The 19,283-nt window shown below is 41.6% G+C and overlaps 1 protein-coding gene across 1 annotated transcript; it reads left to right on the top strand.

Moving 5' to 3' along the window:
- The first annotated feature begins 14,583 nt into the window (after positions 1-14,583).
- Positions 14,584-17,880, top strand: LOC308110489 (cysteine-rich protein 1). Its single transcript, XM_080464798.1, has 4 exons — positions 14,584-15,223; positions 17,228-17,322; positions 17,417-17,471; positions 17,608-17,880. Exons 1-4 carry the CDS (start codon positions 15,181-15,183, stop codon positions 17,616-17,618), a joined length of 204 nt encoding a protein of 67 aa, XP_080320924.1. The 5' UTR covers positions 14,584-15,180; the 3' UTR covers positions 17,619-17,880.
- Positions 17,881-19,283: the final 1,403 nt, after the last annotated feature.

The following is a 19,283-nucleotide window of genomic DNA, read 5'->3' as shown; positions in this document are numbered from 1 at the left end:
CAGCGTGAAATGTGACAGACCGTCAACGCTCCAGTTGGATTTCACCAGACCAAACCAATACACACACGAAAACAGAGCGCGTTGGTACTCCCACTTCGTAAGCACACCTAATTCACACACGAAAACAAAAAATATTTACATATTACACCGTAAAGCCATGAAAGCTACCCAGTCGGCTGAATTCTTTTTAAAACTGAAGTTTTTTCCCCACTAAAACGAGTTCGTGTGGCATCGGGGATCGATTGGGACTCCCTGGCAAATCTGAAGCTGTGGATATGAGAGAGGCAGGCTAAAAGGGGATTTAAATTATTTATTTACAAAGAGCAAACCTTCACATTGCAGCTGTTTTCTCTGGAGTTTGCTTAAAAAGAAGTCATCCCTGTGCATGCAAAAGTTACATGCGCTACCAGTTTGTAAAACACTGTGGGGAACATAGAAAGAGTTTTTTCAGAGCTAAATCACACGGGAGGTCAGTAAGCTTATCGTTAATTCACATTACTAATAAAGTAGACTCCTAAAACAGTACAGGGCAGTCTTACATATTTCACTATAGATATTCCAGTGCACAGATTTGTGGGAGTATTTGAAGGAATCAAGTTATCAAGAAAGACAATAATCTAATAGATTATAGAGATCAATATCCTCAGTCGAATCTCACATTGATAATATAGTGGACTCTTCCTACACCTTTTTATGTTGAATTAGATATATGAGTGTATCGACAACACACACACATGTCTAGACAGCTGTGTGTATACTTGGATACAGCTGATTTATTTTGTGTAAATGTATTTTCATAAAAAAAAGATCTATTTATTTATCTACATAGATTATTTACATAGGGGTTTATATATGTGTGTATGTAAGTATATGTATATGAATGTATGTAAGTAAATGTGTATATGTGTGCATGCACATGAGTAAATAGGTATATTTATAGAGAGACAGATTTAAAAATTGTATGTATCTGTATTTTGTATATGTTTTTGACTTGTCTGGCATCAATGAATAAATAAATAATGCTAAAACACAACATGTCAACAGATGTTGTCACGTTTCACCTCATATTTGTGGGAGTATTTAAAGAAATCAAGTTTCATACAAGACGATAATGTAGCACAGTATGCTTTGCTGTTAATTGTATCTAGTACACAGATTGAAGCCGAGGATTACTATGACAGATAAAATGTGAGCGTAAATACATAAAATAGTGTGAGACAAGAGTTAAAACTTTAGAAATAAGCAGAATACATAAAGTGAAGCTAACATTTCCAACAAAATGTCATAAAACACATAAATAGGCTCTAGAAAAGGGTAAATATCACTGTATAATACCTTGAAGTTTTTTTGCCCTGACAAACCACAATACATAATGTTTAATATTGACGTTGTTGCTGGGTAGGAGGGTGTGATAGTGTGAGATCGCATGTGAAGGAAAACAGCTTTGTGATTTCTGTCCTTCCTCTCACACCTTACCCCATCCCGGTCTATCCTTCCTCCCGGAGCCTATTCCCTTGGTCTTGTTCCCTCATTTCACACACACTCAACCCCAGCCCATCAACACACACACACACACACACACACACACACACACACACACACACACACACACACACACACACACACACACACACACACACACACACACATTCTCTCCTCATTACACTCCCTTTCCCTACTTTGATGATATGCAAATATCCCTCCCACCCTCCTTCCTCTCACTCCTCCCTTCCTCCCTCTCTTTCTCCCACAGGCAGCAAACTTACACACACACACACACACACACACACGCACGCACGCACGCACGCACGCACGCACGCACGCACACACACACACACACACACAAACATATCACACAAGCTAATGCGCTGTGGCAGCGTCCATAGACAGGCGGGGAGGATCAATTTTTCACCCAGTGTGCTACCGATATTCATAAGATAAGGCCACAGAGAAAGAAGGGAGGGAGGGAGAGAGGGATGGAGGGAGGGAAAAGGTGGGGAGCAGCAGAGATGGGGATTGGGAAAATGGCGAGTGGGTGTGATGGAAGGAAGGGAGGATATAGAGGAAAGTGAAGTCCAGGAATAAGGGTGAGAAGAATGAAGAGGAAGACGAGGGTACGAGGGAGGGTGACTATATGGGTGAGAAAGTGAAGCGGGTGGAAGGGGGGTCTCCTGGGTGTGTGGGAGGGTGGAGGCAGGATGAGTAAGTGGGTGAAGGGGGATGGGGTGTAGAGAGGGCTCTGGGGGATGGGGATTGGGAATGGATAGGGTGGTAAGGGAAAAGGAGAGATGGTGTGTGTGGACTCGGAGGGGGGGTTATTTTGCTGACGTGCTCTCTTATTGGCTTGTTCAAACGCTGGGGGAGGGGCAGCCACAAAACCATACTCTCACCAGCTGTAGGGAAGAACAGAGAAACAAAGAGAGGAGGGAGAGGGGCAGATATGTGTTTTAATGTTGATATTCTGCCCTAATTAGATTTCAGTTTGAGTGGCAGAATGAATGAGGCCGATCATAAAGAAACAGACACGGTAGACGAGGCTGCCGGCTTTGTTTGATTTCGAAAATTAAATGTTTTAGTACTAGCAAATGGGGCCCCGTTTACACGTCAACGTTTCTCGTGAGAACGTATTGTTTTAGCATTCTCATTTCAAAGGAGTTCTGCGTTTGCTGAAAATGTTTAGGAAACGATATTCGTTTTCATGGAAACGGCAGAAACTCTGAAAACAATGTAGTTAGCATATTGGGCCACAAGTTGGCGCTGTTGGGGTTTTTTTTTGTGATGAAACCAAACACATGTCTGAAGAGAACAATAGACAATAGACAGACGACCAAGTTGGATTGTTAATACGTTGACGGTCAACAGTAAAACTACCAATTCCCAAAAGAATATGGACTGGGAGTCATGACGCTCTGGAGGAAACAATCTTGTTATTGTCCATCTACTGAGCATGTGCACTTAGAACTATTTACCACGGCTGTGGTGCACATGCACAGAAGCAGCGCTTCTTTCATCGAATCGGGGCGGAGCCCGAGCATTTCCAAAAAAACTTAGTTTTTGCTTGTTTACGCGACGACGGAAACCAAGCATTCCCAGAAAGTTCCATCTTGGGACCCATTTTCAAAAAGTTGTGTTTTCAGTGGCTCTGAGCTCAATTGTGATGCAAACAGACAACCAAAACACAACGGAAGTTTTGTGTTTTCAGTTGAAATCACTGCTGTGTGAATGGGTGAATGGTTCTTGGTGCATGACTGAGGCAGGCTGAGGAGTAAATTGCAGGCTCCATCTCTTTTAAAACACATCCAAATTCATATTTAGTCAAAGAAAGACTGAGTATCTTTAGAGCAGCCACCAAAATTTAGATGACATGTGATTCCAGTAAAGTGTTATGTAATGTTTTGGATGTCATATGTGACAATGACAAGTAAAATGTTTGGCATAAGACAAATAACGGCCCGTCATGGTGCGTTGCCTGTGTCAGCAGTTTGTACAAATCTGAAAATAACAGACTGTCTTTAACTGAAGCCATAAAATTTAACTTAGGATAAATAAAAAAAATGCTTTAACAGCATAGAAAAAAAGAAATACCATTCCAGCACACACAAGAAGGCAGATTGAGTGCCATGTGTTTGTGGAGCCCAGCTGAACCCCGCCTGCTAAACCAGTCCTCTGGCTGTGACAGACTGTCAGGCAAGGAAATGGAGAGGGTGTGTGTGTGCGTGTGTGTGTGTGTGTGTGTGTGTGTGTGTGTGTGTGTGTGTGTGTGTGTGTGTGTGTGTGTGTGTGTGTGTGTGTGTGTGTGTGTGTGTGTGTGTGCTAAGAGGATGACAAGAATGAAATGAGAAAATGAGACAAAGAGGCAGATTGACCAGCACGGGCAAAAGAAAAAAATAGAAGAAAAAAAATGGAACAAGAAAGAAAAGACAAGTAGTGACTTAGAGAAACACACAAAGAGAAAGAGAGAGGTGTGTATAGCATCGTCATAGAGAGAGAGAGAGAGAGAGAGAGAGAGAGAGAGAGAGAGAGAGAGAGAGAGAGAGAGAGAGAGAGAGAGAGAGAGAGAGAGAGAGAGAGAGAGAGAGAGAGAGGGCCAAGCTTTCTGTGGCTTAGCCAGACTGGAGCAGTGGGACTTGGCTGGCTGTGGACCCTTGGCTTCACTATTAAAGCAAGGGAGAAAAAAAAAAAATCACAGTCAAAAAATGAAAAGGGCAACAAGCTATGCCAAGAATGCACAGGCAAGAAGCAACACATTAGGTTCTTTCCTTCTGCCTGCTTTTCTGTTTTCCCAAGCAGATCCAAACAATAGGTGAGGCCGGCTTTGTGAAACGAGAACTTCGCATTCAGACCCTGCTCAGTTGCCCAGATCAACTCCGGCTCAGTTTACACGACAAAGTTTCAAGTGAAAACGCATTCTTTTTTTCCTTTTTTTCTTTTCGGAAAAGTTTCACCTTTGCACGGCAACGCTTTGAGAATGATGTCCATTTCTTTTTATCTCCTTTTTTTTCTTTCACAGTGGCCAAACAAACATATCCCTCTCTCTCCCCCTCTACAATCAAAAGTAATGATGAGATGAACATATATTATTAACATATACATAAAAAAGAAAAACAAGAAAGAGTAAAATGAATGCAAATGATATGTTAATACAAACACAAATATGGCAAATTAGGGAAATATGATTATAATAACCATAATCATAATAATAATAACGGGGATGTTTATACAAGTTTACCATTGTAGTGAAGGGTTTAACATTCATATCAGAGCTATGTCTATTAGACACCAGACACAGCTCTTATCATCACTTGGGATATCAAGGTCTTATATTATTGATTACATTTTAGAGAAAACTTCCATACTTGAAAGTATCGGGTTCCATAAATCTTGAAAGCTTTGATCCCGTCTAAATTTTTCGAAAGTTAACTTTTCCATTGGTAAAAATTCTGATATTTGGGACAGGAATGTCTTAAAAGTTGGAGGAGAGTCATCTTTCCAGAATAAAAGTATGCATTTCTTTGCAAAGTATGTTATTGTAATTAATAGTCTACCTTTCCTCCTGTCCAAAGGGAGATCTTGCATATCATTTAGCAAATATAGGTTAGGTTTCCTATCAAATACCTTTTCTAATGTTTTTTGCGTAAATAAATGGATTAAGCTCCAGAAAGTTTTCAAACAGTCACATTCCCAAAACATATGCAGGAATGTCCCATCCCCCACTTTGCATCGAGGACACTTTATAGATATGTCTTTTGAATATGATGTCCATTTCCATGGAAACGGCAGAAACGCTGAAAATGTAGACAGCATGGAGGGCCACTAATGGGTGCTGTTGTTTGTTTTTGTGAAGAAACCACGCACACATGTGCAGAGAACAATACACTGCAAACATTAACAATGGGGTTACACGGACATAGATAGACGACCAAGTTGGACCGTTATTACCGTGACTGTCAACTATAAAACCATCAATTCCCAGAAGGATATGGACTAGGAGTCATGAGCGTTGTTGTCTTGTAAACAAACACCCAAGACACAATGAAAATGTTGTGTTTTTTCATTTGAAATTGTTGTCATGTAAAAGCAGCCTCAGTTTGAAACAATAAGAAGCTCCAAGTTCCCTGACTTACAAATGTTTGTGGCTCCTAAAGTTGCTAATCTTGTCTGAATGAACTTGCCCTGAATGTATCATATTTAATTTGTATACGCGGAACACTGATCATTGTGACGGCTGCAAAAATGTCATCCTCACTACCAGAGGGCCAAATTGTGACCCTGCACAGACACTACAGGGGATTTATGAATAAGATAAGAAAGGATAAAATAAGATTAGACTTTATTAATCCCGCATGCGGAAATTCAGTCATCACAGTGAATGATTTCAGCTAATTTGATGAAAGGAATATCTCATGTCTTTCATTTTAAACAACACGCTTTCATTTGATATCGCAGTAATATTGTAATATCATAGTAGTTTCTATTGATCTCTGGTTCAAAAGTGTACATGTTTTTTTTTTTTTTATATATATATATTTTGTGAGACACACAGTGCATAACTACAAACTAGAATCAACTCTGAAACTTTAAACAATCCTTGGATCATTGGGATTCACATTACTGATTCACCAGCAGGGAACAATCTCAAGAAAAATGTTTGGATGGTGTGCTATTTGTTGGAACCGTCCACTTCTATGTTCTGTTGAATCCAGACAAAGCATCCAGCACCATGCTAGCAATGGTGTGAGGCTTTATCAGCACAGCAGTACTTTGAGCCAAACGCCAGAAAGCTAAAAATAACAGTGATGTTAGGCAATGATAGGGTTTAACATGCAACATTCTGGACTGCTTGGTGTCGTGATGTTGGATCTGAACAGAGTTTGGAGGGAAAAGTGTGGTTTTACTGGTATTTGGTGATGCGTCAAGGTCGAGGTCACATAAACTTCAACTGGAGGAAAATTCAAGCCAATTTAACTCATTGGAATGGAAACATGACTGTATCTACTATTTGTCCAAATTAAAAAAAACAAAAACATCACACGACAAATAGGGCCCGTTTACATTACAATGGTGCTCAGAGTCACTGAAAACGCAACATTTGGAGAACGCAAAAACAACACACTTTCACTTGAATCATTGTCACGATAACGAGGTCTTATACAGACTCATGTGGTCATTCACACCTAAGACTAATGTAGGAGAAGTATTTGCAATGCATGTACAGTAGTATATTGGGATGTTTCCTCCTCCTTCATCCCATAATGAAGGACCGGTGGGTAGCGACTGTGCAGCATTCGAGGAGAATTGGGGTTTATATGGGCCTTACTCAAGGCCACGTTTACATGTAGCTTACCGGAGTAATTAAAAAAACGGTGATATTTCTCTGGGCTTTCTTGGGGGTTGCATTTATTTCATAGACGCAGCTACGAGTCTCCACAAACAATGATTTCTAAAAACTTCGGCCAAAGTGGAGATTTAGAAAAACGCTGTCTCTCAGTTTGCATCTAAAGAGAGGTACGCAGAGATTTAGGTCACAAATCATGACGTAGTGTTTTTTCCAGGATTCTGATTGGCTTTTATGGCTTCATGCTTCTCGTTACACTGCCCCCTACGGGTTTGGCATGCTCATAGCTCTGAACCAGGTGGATATATGGTCCGTGAAAATGAAGATTTGTTTTTGTAAACATCGAGGGGGAAATATAATTTTTTCTAATAACCCAGGTAGTGTAAACGTGGCCGAAGCGTCCACAGTGTTGGTTATTAATGGACAATCATAACTAGTGTCTGTTGCTGTTCCTGTAACTTTCTGCTTCCAAACTCCATTTACTGACCTTCTACATCCTTCTCTGTTTGTCTTTTGATTGTAGTTGGACACCTGGAGAAAACAAACCAAGAAATCTAGCTATTACACACCTCTACTGCCCACCATACAGCTGAGGAATATTCCAGTGTGGATCAAAATCAAGAATTTACACTAGCTTTTCTCTAGGATGGCTGGATCTTAATTTGATTCTTTCCTTTTTGATCTGATCATAATTTTCTAAGCACATTTTAAGATAAATGCTTAACAGGACAACCTTTTGATGTGGCAATGAGGTGCAAACTAAGATAATTATTATCATTAGTCTATTTATGTGACACATTTTGGCTTCAGCTGCAGTTGTTTTAAAGTGCTCTATAAATAAAGTTGACTTGACTTGACTTAAATTTTGATATATGTTGATATACATTGTAAAGTAGTGTACATCAGCCTCATATTGGGAAGATTATAACATTTGAGATTCTCCTGCACAGAGACAACAATTTCTCTGGAAAGTCCTCCTAGTTGTTGGTTGTGTCTGTGCTGTTATTTCTATGTTTTTGTCACAATTTCACATCTTTCTATGTTCATTTTGTCACTTTTTTGGCGATTGTTGATCTCCTTTTATGGTCACATCTCTTTCGGATCCTATTTTGGCAATTTTGTGTCTGTTTGTGCTTGTTTTGTGATCATTTAATCAGTTTGTGGCAATATTTTCTTGCTATTTGCTTGTTTAATTCTTTATTTACATGTCTTTGTGGGAAATTTATTGTATTCTGACAATAAATGGCCTTCACTTTTATAGTGCTTTTCCACTGCTTGAGCAGTCTACAAAGCACTTTACATTGTTAATCACCTTCACACACCAATGGAGGCGGCTGCTGCTGTGGGATAAAAGTATGTCTTGATAACATTAGTTGGAACACACACACACACACACACACACACACACACACACACACACACACACACACACACACACACACACACACACACACACACACACACAATCATTTCATTGGCTCTACACTTCTCGTCCAAAACATGAGAATATCCCATAATGAAATCGGACTCACCCTGCCACTCAGCGGCTACTAATCATGTCATAATGGTTGCCATGCTATAATCTTATCAATGCATAGGAGCATGAGGGGGACTTATAGGCTTTTCCAGATTAATAGTGAAAAACAAGGACTTATTTTTCCAGACTTTTCCATCCTCTGATACCCAAAAGTAGGGGATTATAGCCTTTAGATGGCCTGACTCCGGGAAGGCCGTCACAGTGGGGGGATATTTGTGAGAAACACACACTCCAGAAATGGTTCACCACACCGCAGAGCACAGCCTACCAAAATATCCATCTGACCATGTCAAATAAGCACCAGAACGGCTCGTAACAGCAGAGGGCGAGGGATTTAGTTTGGTGAAGGCAACTGTAAAACGTCACATTTCAAAATCAGAAATGGATATGAGAGTGAAGTAATACAATCTCTGCACTTCAAACAGGTACTTTGAAGTTAATTGTTGTTGTTTCTTTTTCCATCTGTCACATTTTTGAAATGCTATATGACTGTCTGTGCCATAAAGCTTGCACTATGTGTATGCGGCCGAGATGCAACCCCAAAGCCATGTCATATTCTGGGCTTGGAGGAGAAGGGAGGATGCCAAGAGCTGAAACGTGATGACTTGTGGGTGTGTGAGAGTGAGTGGGGAAAAAGGAATCCTTTCCAAAGGCTCCTTCTGCTGTGTGTGTTCATGCACATGTGATCGAGGGCGCGTTTATGTGTGGGAAGAAGGAATCCTTCCAGCCGTTCTCTTTCCTGAGCCTCTTCCTGTGTCCCCTCCACCCCCTTGCATACAATCCTCAGAGCCGGCGTCGGAGGGTTTGGCCTCGGCGAGATCCAACCCACTAGAGGACACAGAGGCGAGAAGCCAGTGTTTCTCTCCCTCCCTCCCTCTCGTTCCACCACTCTCTGAATGCTACAATAAATCCTTCATATTTCATATTCCCACATCTCTCCATCCAGTGTGTGTTGGTGTATCTCATATGACTTGGCAGAAGTGAGGCACGCATACGTGCATGCCAGTTCGGGAATGTGTCTGTTAAGAGTTTTGGCAGTTTTCTCAATGCAGTCTTACCAAAAAGATCCACCGGGAAATGTGGTTTTAACGCCCCCACTCTCTTCTCGTTTCCTTCCTCTCGCCATTTCACAATTACATCTTCACTACTTCGCCATGCTCCACTTCTTTTTTCTTTTTTAATTTCCATCCCTTTTCCCTAAGTTCACTTCCTTTTCCTTCAATTTCAGCCCACAGGTCTACCACTTTTCTCTTCCCCTTGCTATTGCGACTCATTCTAACGACACCCGGCTCTGCTGTTTTGTGCATATTCAATATTTCCTCTTTATTAAAATGAGGACATCATCATTTGCATTGAAAATCATTGTGAGCCGTGCATGTGTATGGGCCTCCAATTCAGGATGTAACTCTCCCAGCGCTGTCCACACACAATGAATGCTGATGGAAAGACATGATAGGTTATCCTGTAGGGAAGGCTGGTCAGATGAAATAGCTACTTGGTATTCCATCGCTCTGCAACGCATGACACACAGGAGAGGGATGCTGGCAAATATGCAAATGATGAAATACTTCATATATTTCATGGCCTTCTGAAGTTCATCAGTCACAGAAATAATATGCAAATGTAAATGTGGACTGGAAGGATTGACTGTAAAACATTAAATGTATTGTAGGACTTTTGGAAATGTGTGTGTGTGTGTGTGTGTGTGTGTGTGTGTGTGTGTGTGTGTGTGTGTGTGTGTGTGTGTGTGTGTGTGTGTGTGTGTGTGTGTGTGTGTGTGTGTGTGTGTGTGTGTGTGTGTGTGTGTGTGTGTGTGTCCACTGAGGAGAACATCGAGTGTCTGTTTAGCTTTCTGATAATTCATTCATCTTATATAATCGAGGTGTTCCCAGCTAATTATGGCTAACAGAGAGACAGACAATCACACACATTCACACCTATAGTTGTTAATTAGAAGTAAATGGTTGTGGGAGGAAATCAGAGTAGATATAGAACCTCACACACACAGGAAGATCTCGAAGTCTGCACACTATACCAGTGGTGTCACACACATTTTAGTTCAGGGATCACATACAGCCTGATTTCATCCTGATTGAGCCAGATATAGTGCACTAATAACCTTCAAATGTAAATGTTTAAAGATTTACTTTGTTGTGGTACAGAGTTTACATGAGAAAATGTTCATATTTTCACAAAAACCAAACAATAACTTCTGAAAATGACTACAAGCCAATTTTAATGATACATTCTGATGCAAAATACAGTGAAATGTTCAAAGATCTTCTCCTATAGCTGTTGCATTATGCATATTTTTTTTCAAACTCACCCCGACAGCATGACTTTGAGGCTAGTTTGATATCAACAAAGTTGCTGGCTTTCATGGCAGCATCACCGATATCTCAGCTTGGGTCTCAGTGTTGTGTTTTGTCTGCTACTGTTGAGAAATGTTTTTTGGTTTTTTTAATCTATGTTTTCTTTGAAATTTTTGGAATTTGCCTGGTAATTTGGTAGGCCAGATTGTGGACCGGCTTTGGTCCACGGGCCTTACGGTTGACATCCTCTAACTACACCATTGTGTGGCCTCACCCAACAACACAAATATGTTCAAGGCAACATGCTGGAGTTCAAACTGAGCGTCAGTTTGGAGAAAAGTGCCTATAAGGGAATTTAACACACAATATTCTCCAGGGTTTACAGTGAATGGTCTAAGAAAGAGCGAGCACTCCTGAAGGAGATGGGCTCCAGAAACTTCTCTCAGCCAGTGACAGTTTTGCAGGAGTTAATGGAAACGGGACAGAATGAGATTGTAAACATGTTCCCGAGAGATGGCGGTGACGAAGACCACGGTCTGATGTAAAATAAAAACCATAACATCATGCATCCATCCGGAATCGTCTCAGTGATTCAGGCTTGCACTGATGGTGTGACAGTTGCAGGGGGATATTTTCTTGATGCACTTTGGGCCTCTTACTAACAGCCACAGCCAGCACGAGAATTGTTGCTTATCACGTCCATCATTTTGTGACCACAGTGTAATCTTCACATTTTCTGATGGCTGGCAGGAAAACATGCCATGCAACCAAGGTAAATAACGTCAAATTGTTTGTAACAATATGTTCATTCTGTTCAAATGGCCTCCCAAGTCACCAGGTTTCAATCCCATGGAGCAATTTTTCGAGGAGGCAGACGAGGACATTCACATGACGGGAAGAGGGACGAGGATCTCCGCTCACATGCATGTTGAACTGCTGTGTGGTTTTTTTTCTTTGTTTTACTAGTAGTTTAGAAGAAACAAACAAAGTTTTTGCAGGTTTTGTGACACCTGTAGGTTCTCTTCCACAGGTCTGCAAATGTGTCTCCAGCTGACATCCAGCTACTTGGAAGAGGAAATGATTTTAAGGCAAATGTTTCCTCAAATTGTTCCCACATTACTATAGAAGAGAGCGAGAGAGACCCGTCATGTTATAATGACAGCAAATACTTTGAAATGACGACTACAGCCCAAAGCCAACATTACTTCATGCACGGCGTACAATGCAATGCCACTTCTTACAAATCAACTAAAAGTAAAAGCTGAGCTGATCATAGCAAAGACAAAAACAAGAGAAGATTGAAGAGCCAAACAGAGGAAGAGGCACATATTTGCTGTAACCAAGCTGCACCCTGACCTCAGAAAATAAACATGAAAGAAATTCCTCCAAAGAAAACCTGGAATGGTTCGTAGATATTCTGCATGAAACGAAGTGTCCACCTCTGCAAAATGAGTATTTCTGAAGTGTTTTTGGGATAGCTGGCTTAGCATTGGCTAAAAACACTATGTATAGTATAGTATAGTATAGTATAGCATAGCATAGCATAGTATAGTATAGTACATACGTAAGGGCTGGATGAATGCCTCCTCCAAAGTGTCCTTGAGCAACATCCATTGATTGTGCAGGCCTAGAAATTAGAGAAACAGACTTGGGATCAGGAATTCACAGGTTAGATTCCCACAGCAGACAGGTCACTTCTTTAAGTCCCTGAGCAAGACCCTTGACCTCCATCGGCTCCACCAAAGTGCTGTATAGAGGCTGCCCACCGCATCCTAGACATGGGATTAATAAAGTATGATTTCTTTAGTATATCTTACATCCACAATATATACACTTCAGAAGAAAGTGAATGAGCTCTTTTAAACTGCACCCTCTTCAAATCCTACACGAATGTACAACTACAGACAATCAGTGCTAAGAATGTGCAGTAGCTTACCAGCCTGCAGCCAGGATTGTTGATTCATGTAAAATCTCTACAGCAGCCATGTGATTCGCTCCCATCAGTTGACCGTAGGGTTAACCCTAGTTAACCCTAATCCTAAGCCTAACCCACTATTGAGGACAGAAGCACCTTACTAGTGCTACTAGTGAGGCCAACAATGTCTACGAATGCTACTAGTGGACATTTTGAGCTTCACTAGTAGTACTAGTGGGCATCCTTGTTGTTACTAGTAGTACTAGTAAAATAAAACAGATCCTACTAGTAGCACTTGTGGAACATTTTGACACTCACTAGTAGTACTGGTAAGATTAAAAAAAATGCCTTAGTCGTGCTACTAGTAGGCATTTTAGCGCGACTAGTTGAGTCTAGGAGGCTACTACATGCCCACTAGTTGGGCCTAGTAGTGTTACTAGTAAGGTTTGATTGCGCACTAGTAGGCCAAAAGTGGCACTAGTAGTGGAAAAACCAATACTAGGAAGATGCAGTCGTGCTACTAGTGTGCCCTAGTGGTTCTACATAGTATGCCAAATTGTCTTACTGGTGAGGACAATGAGCTTACTAGTACATGGACTTTAAGCTTGATATCAAGGATGTCAAATAAATGCTCAAACGGCTTTCCATACATCTCCAGTGATGACCTTCTGTGCTCTACAAGAACATTTTTGAGAATTTTTTTTTGCCAGGGTAGAATCCTTTTGTTGTGCAAGAAAATGCAATTGTAAGCCACAATAAATGTTCCACTCCCATCCACGGACAATTCATGAAACATGCAGGCTGTGCGCCGTAATCAGAGAAGCAGGGAGTTCAGTTTCACGTGTTTCCGTATTTTCAGGTGACATGTGATGGTGGTTTTATGGTTGATATGTCTTTGTTTCTTCCTACAAGAACACGAGCACTGTTCAATTGTTTTCAGGATTTTATCAGGATATTTGGGTGTGGTAGCAGTGGATACAACATCCAGCCTTCAGCAGTGATCAGAAGCAAACAGAGGTCTTGTGAACTTTTTAACTGTTTTAAATGAAGACCCCAGAACATTATCAGGGATGATTCACAAGATTTTAAATGACTCCCTTTGGACAAAGAAGCTCCGTCCTTTAGACTGATGGTGCAGTTTGAACGTTGTCCTTTCCCACATGATACCAAAGGTACAAAAATCAAAGTGTGGTTCATTTGGTTCATGTGTATAATGTCCTTGGGCAGAAAGTCCACGTGAATGTGGTTTTGTCTTGTTGTGTGATGGACTGGTGACCTGTCCAGGTGTATCCTGCCCATAGTCAGCGGGGATCAGCTCCAGCGCTCCGCAACCCTGAGCTGTATAAAGTGGTATAGAAGATGGCTGGACGGAACAGGACTGCCCAGAAAAAGACTCATTAACAACATGCAAACTGCACCTTGACACAGAGTTAAACTTTGTTCTTCCCAAAATGAGACAAAATGCAGAGTTTTGATTTGCAGCTGTACGACCCAAGATCCAAAAATGAACAGCCTTGGTCTGCATGAGTGAATGTATATATGTCTGAATGATACACTGAGTATATTTTTAACTTTTTGGGCTTCCAGACTGCCTGACTGTGTTGGTGTGTGTCTGATTCTGTCTTCCAGTGATAGAGATCCAACCACACAAACATTCGCCTGTCTTCCACAGTGACTTCAGCCGCCTTGTTCATGTGAAGTTCATCAGAGTTCATCGTCTTTGTCCGCTCTGAGCCGAGGCCGGCTACTGTCCCCGGCCTTGTCTCGCTCATCTCTCCTCACCCCGGACTCTCCCCAGTTCTGCTTCCATCAGCCGTCTCGAGGGGATACCCGCCTCCACCACCCACCCCCATCTGTCCCTCCACCGAGCGGGCCTCGCCCTGCCTCTCCCTTCTGCTCTCTGGCCAGAGCTTCGTCTGATGTCACCGAGGAGAAGTGCGGCCTCGTCTTGCTCTGTATATATGTAGTTGGCCGCATGGCGCATGAGTCAGTAAGCAGGAGGTTCATATGTGTGTGTGTGTGTGTGTGTGTGTGTGTGTGTGTGTGTGTGTGTGTGTGTGTGTGTGTGTGTGTGTGTGTGTGTGTGTGTGTGTGTGTCTGTGTGAGCATGTCACAGGGAAGAATAGTCAAAGACAGAGAAAGACAGAAAGAAGAAAAGAAAGGCACAAGTGTCAGGTTTCCATTTTCAATTCAGAGGCTCAACTCCTTGTATTTAATCTAGAAAAGAGGGTGAAAAGAGCAGGAAAGGGGAGACGATAGGTGGGAATTCAAGCTTCTGACAGCTGTTTTTGTCCCTCTTATCTTCACCTCCTATCCTATCCTAACCTTTCTACACTAAGCGTTCCTTATGTACGTTTGCATCTACTTTTCTGTGATTAGAGATGCCGCCTTCCACTTTGCGCCCCAAATCATAAATCTGACTCTCCTCCTGTGACGTCGCGCTCGCCACATCCTGGTTTTGACTTGACAAGATGCTGACATCTCTGCAGCAGAACGGTTTTCCTGTCACTTTTCAATTCGCCCGCATACCCACGAAAAGCCCTCACAGACAAACACGCTGTATGATAAATAATATACCATCATGGTAGGCTACTGTCCAATCTGTGGGAAGCCTGTCTACTTCGGTGAGTAGTTTTTTTAACTCCGAAATGTCTCTCCTCCTCTGGCTGGCTGCAACTCTTTACACTTTTTCCTTATTACCGACTGTCTTTTAGCCAGTACTGTAGTATTTGGCCTAAATGATTTGCTAAGAAACTTAAGTGATAAAGACGTAAAAAGATTTTAAGGGACATAAATAATGTGACTTTGTTCTACAGTGGACATTAGCCTTGCCAGTGACTGCAATCCATTCCTTGTATCAGTGTTCTTTCTTTTTCTTCTTTTTTTTTCATGCATAATGGAGCACAAACATTGCTAAATAGAGAATTCCATTGTTAATATTGTGAGTTACACTGTTTCTTCATTTTCTGCTGTAAGGTTATACTTGCTTACACCGTAAGAACATTTTTGTTTTTGTTTTTTTTAACATTTTTGGATGAAAAAAAGCATTTAACTCTCTGTCTGTCTGTCTGTCTGTCTGTCTGTCTGTTTCTATCAAGCCACCCACAATTGCTCATGCTGGGATCCATGATAACAGGATGTGGGTCTAGCCAAACCAGCTTGCATGCAACCTTCTGGGTTTCCTCTCTGCCTTCTTTCTCTTTTAGCTTTAGAGTCCTCTCACACACTCAAATCTCACTATTACATGCACGCTGTACTCAAGCTAATCTTTATAAATATGTTGGTTTTTTTTTGGTTCTTTTCCTGTTACCTTTTCCTTTTCTGTTCATGTGCCTGATTCAAAGTCTTGCGTGTGACCTGGCCTACTTACCTCCTTTTATCCAACAGGCTCTGGCCTATTTGTGCTCATGATGGTAACAGTCAGTATATTCAAATCCAGACATCTGATTTAATTAAAGAATAAACTGACTCATTTTCATGTGGTTGAATAAAAGAGACATTTACAAAGGTATTTGAGTGCATAGATTAAGGCCTCGTTTACACGACAATGTTTCAAGTGAAAACGCATCATTTTTGCGTTTTTATTTCAGAAAAGTTTCACGTTCACAGAGCAACGTTTTGAAAACGATGTCCATTTAATATGTAAACAGCAGAAAGGCTGAAAATGATGTAGTGAGCATGTAGGGCCACTAGTAGATGCTGTTGGTTGTTTTTGTAATTAAACCACACACGTGTAGCAGACAACAATATGCTATAAACATTAACAATAGGAGTACACAGACATTTGTGTGGATAAGTCGACCAAGTTGGAATGTTAGTAACGTGACTGTCGACTACAAAACTACCAAGTCCCAGGAGAATATAGACTGAGAGTCAAAACATTCTGGAGGTAAACATTTTTACTGTCCTTCTACTTGTGCGTGTGCATAAAATGTATTTGCAATGGCCGTGGTGCACATGCGCAATAGCAGTGTTTTCAAAAAGTTGTGTTTTCCCTGTTTACACGACAACGGAATTGGAGCATTGTAAAAAAATTCCACTTTGGGAGGCGTTTTTAAAATGAGTTTTCAGTGGCTCAGCCCACTGTTGTCATGTAAACGGATGCACAAAAACCAGTGTTGCGTTTGCACTTGAAACAGCCTTAAATTTCCAAATTCCAAAGTTCAATCCTCCGTCATGCAAGTGGCCATATTTGGACGCTTTCACATTTTAACCGTCAATGAAAAAGTCAGCCACAGAATAAGTTTCATGCTAACATGCTATTAATCACATTTACGGTCATTTTAAAACTAACAACACACGATTATAAGGCTGTAACTTTCAGAAATATAGGATGTAAAACATGAACATACTGAAGAAAACAAGTAATAAATCTATCCGATCTGAAACATGTCTCAGCTATAAATGGTGGAGATGTATCCGATTCTAATAAGTTTTGCACTTTCCAACATATTTAATCATGTATTGGTGTTCACATTATTCATCTAATATTAAGTCCTCATTTCTATCTTTTTTAAACACCTCAGAGAACCTTTTTTTTTTAATTCCAAGTGTTCCAACAAGTGCCTTATATAGGGTCAATACTCTACTCTTCTCAATACCACAGCTCCCATTTTTCTTTTATACAGGTGAGAAGAAGAGATCCTTGGGGAGAGACTACCACCCTCTATGTCTGAAGTGTCAGAAATGCAAGAGACAGCTCACAGCCGGACAACATGCCGAGGTACGTGGGATCGATAACAGAGACACAAGTGAGAGGGTGAATTACTGGGTGTGTTGAGCGAGGCAGTAAATATGTGCCACTGATTGTGTTTCAGCATGATGAGAAACCGTACTGTTCCCATTGCTATTTGAAGATGTTTGGCCCGAAAGGTATTCTGCACACACACACACACACACACACACACACACACACACACACACACACACACACACACACACACACGGGCGCCCACTTTCGCATGCAGTTTCCTGACTGTCTTTTCTCTGTACGGATCTTCTCTGGCAGGTAACAGGTGACTGATGCCACCACGCCACCGAGCGTCCCCCTCAAACAGAGACAGCGCCGAGCCAGAATGGAGAAAATGCTCACATGCAAAAGAAGCCAGTTTATAAAGGCATGAAATAAAGGAGTGAATACATTTGAATGTTTAACAGAACCTCAATATAAACTGTGAAGGAAAAGAATCTATAGAATCTGTGTTTTTCTCAATTGTGCTTTGAGCAAATTCAAGTCATTGTCAATGAAATGTGCATTAAAAACATTCTGACTCAAACACTGGAAGATGATTCTGAGGAATTTACAGAACCTGCAATAAGAAGTCAATGGGATCATTTTTGGTGGTGTTTGGGGTGGCTCTATTAAAACAAACTTATATTTGAATCCTCTACAACATACATGGCCATAAATAAGTTAGTTGAGGTACATGGCTCTCTCTTTGTGCCCTCGTCAAGCAGCCAGAGGAAAGGAGGAGGGAAGAGGCAGGAATGGATAAGGGTGGCTGCTGTTGGCAGGGTAAACCAGATCTTCTGCCAGCAGAATCTGCTGGAATGGGTGCTACAGAGCAGCAGAGACAGATCTCTTTCTCTCACGCTCACACACACACACACACACACACACACACACACACACACACACACACACACACACACACACACACACAAACACGCGCGCACACGCACAGATTCAAACAGTGCGTCTGCAGTGTGCCTTGACTGCTGCAGGGGCCTGTCACCCAGTGGTGGGTGAAGTACATGGCTTTGACACACACACACACACACACACACACACACACACACACACACACACACACACACACACACACACACACACACACACACACACACACACACCCTTCCTCCCGCTCACGCACACACACATAAAGAAATGATGTGTTGATGTGCCTTTCTGTTAAGTGTCATGTGTCACACGAGTGACATTTCACGTGTTTGTCCTTGAAGCACAGATGGATATTGAAATAAAAGGTGAGGCAGCATGAAACAGGCAGCAGCTGACGGACAAAGACAGATAATTTTAAAGGGATTATTCCAACATCCAGAAAGATGCCGGTGTGTTTCTTGTCTGCGGCGTGTCTTTGAAGCTGTCCATCTCCCTCTCATCTCCTCAAGAGTCCTCCCTCTTCCACCCCAGCATGCTCTCCTCCCCCTGTCTCTCCTTTCTCCTTCACCCCATAACCCCATACCTTGATAGATCACATGACTGCTGTGATACCAGCTGGCAGCCTGCTCATTTGCATGTGTTTCAGCTACCCTCTCTTATTAGAGAGGTGGCTGGTGGTGGAAGAAGGCCGGGTTTATAGGTGCAGAGGGGCCGGGAGACAGGGGAGAGAGCGTTGTGCTAAGGAGACCACTGGGTGATTGAGGGGCACTCACTGCCTAAAAGAAAGGAAAAGTGAGGGAGCATGGATTTATGGCAAGGCAAGAGGAAAGGAGGGGGAAGTAAAACACAGAAATGAAGAATTACCATATTAAGTCATTCTAATTTGATGCAGAGGTTATTAAATCTGCATTAATCCACAGTGGGTCCAAACTGGGAAAGGAGGCTGAAGAAAAGTCATTGTCTTACCATGAAGGGACTGCTGGAAGAGACAATTTATAGACCAAATCTTGACTTCCAGGAGCTTTTTTTTTTTTTAAAAAATAATAATTTTGTACTTTCGCCAA

Source organism: Lipophrys pholis (assembly GCF_963383615.2).
Source record: "Lipophrys pholis genome assembly, chromosome: 5".
Lineage (NCBI taxonomy): Eukaryota > Metazoa > Chordata > Actinopteri > Blenniiformes > Blenniidae > Lipophrys > Lipophrys pholis.
Note: the sequence above shows the minus strand (reverse complement) of the source record. Positions and strands in the feature narration are given on the sequence as shown.

Bases quoted from the DNA above. Each gene is read 5' to 3' on its own strand.
- LOC308110489 (XM_080464798.1), top strand. From the start codon at position 15,181: ATGGTAGGCTACTGTCCAATCTGTGGGAAGCCTGTCTACTTCG. The intron at 15,224-17,227 runs GTGAGTAGTTTT...TCTTTTATACAG, and splicing joins TGGGAAGCCTGTCTACTTCG to GTGAGAAGAAGAGATCCTTG. The intron at 17,323-17,416 runs GTACGTGGGATC...ATTGTGTTTCAG, and splicing joins CAGCCGGACAACATGCCGAG to CATGATGAGAAACCGTACTG.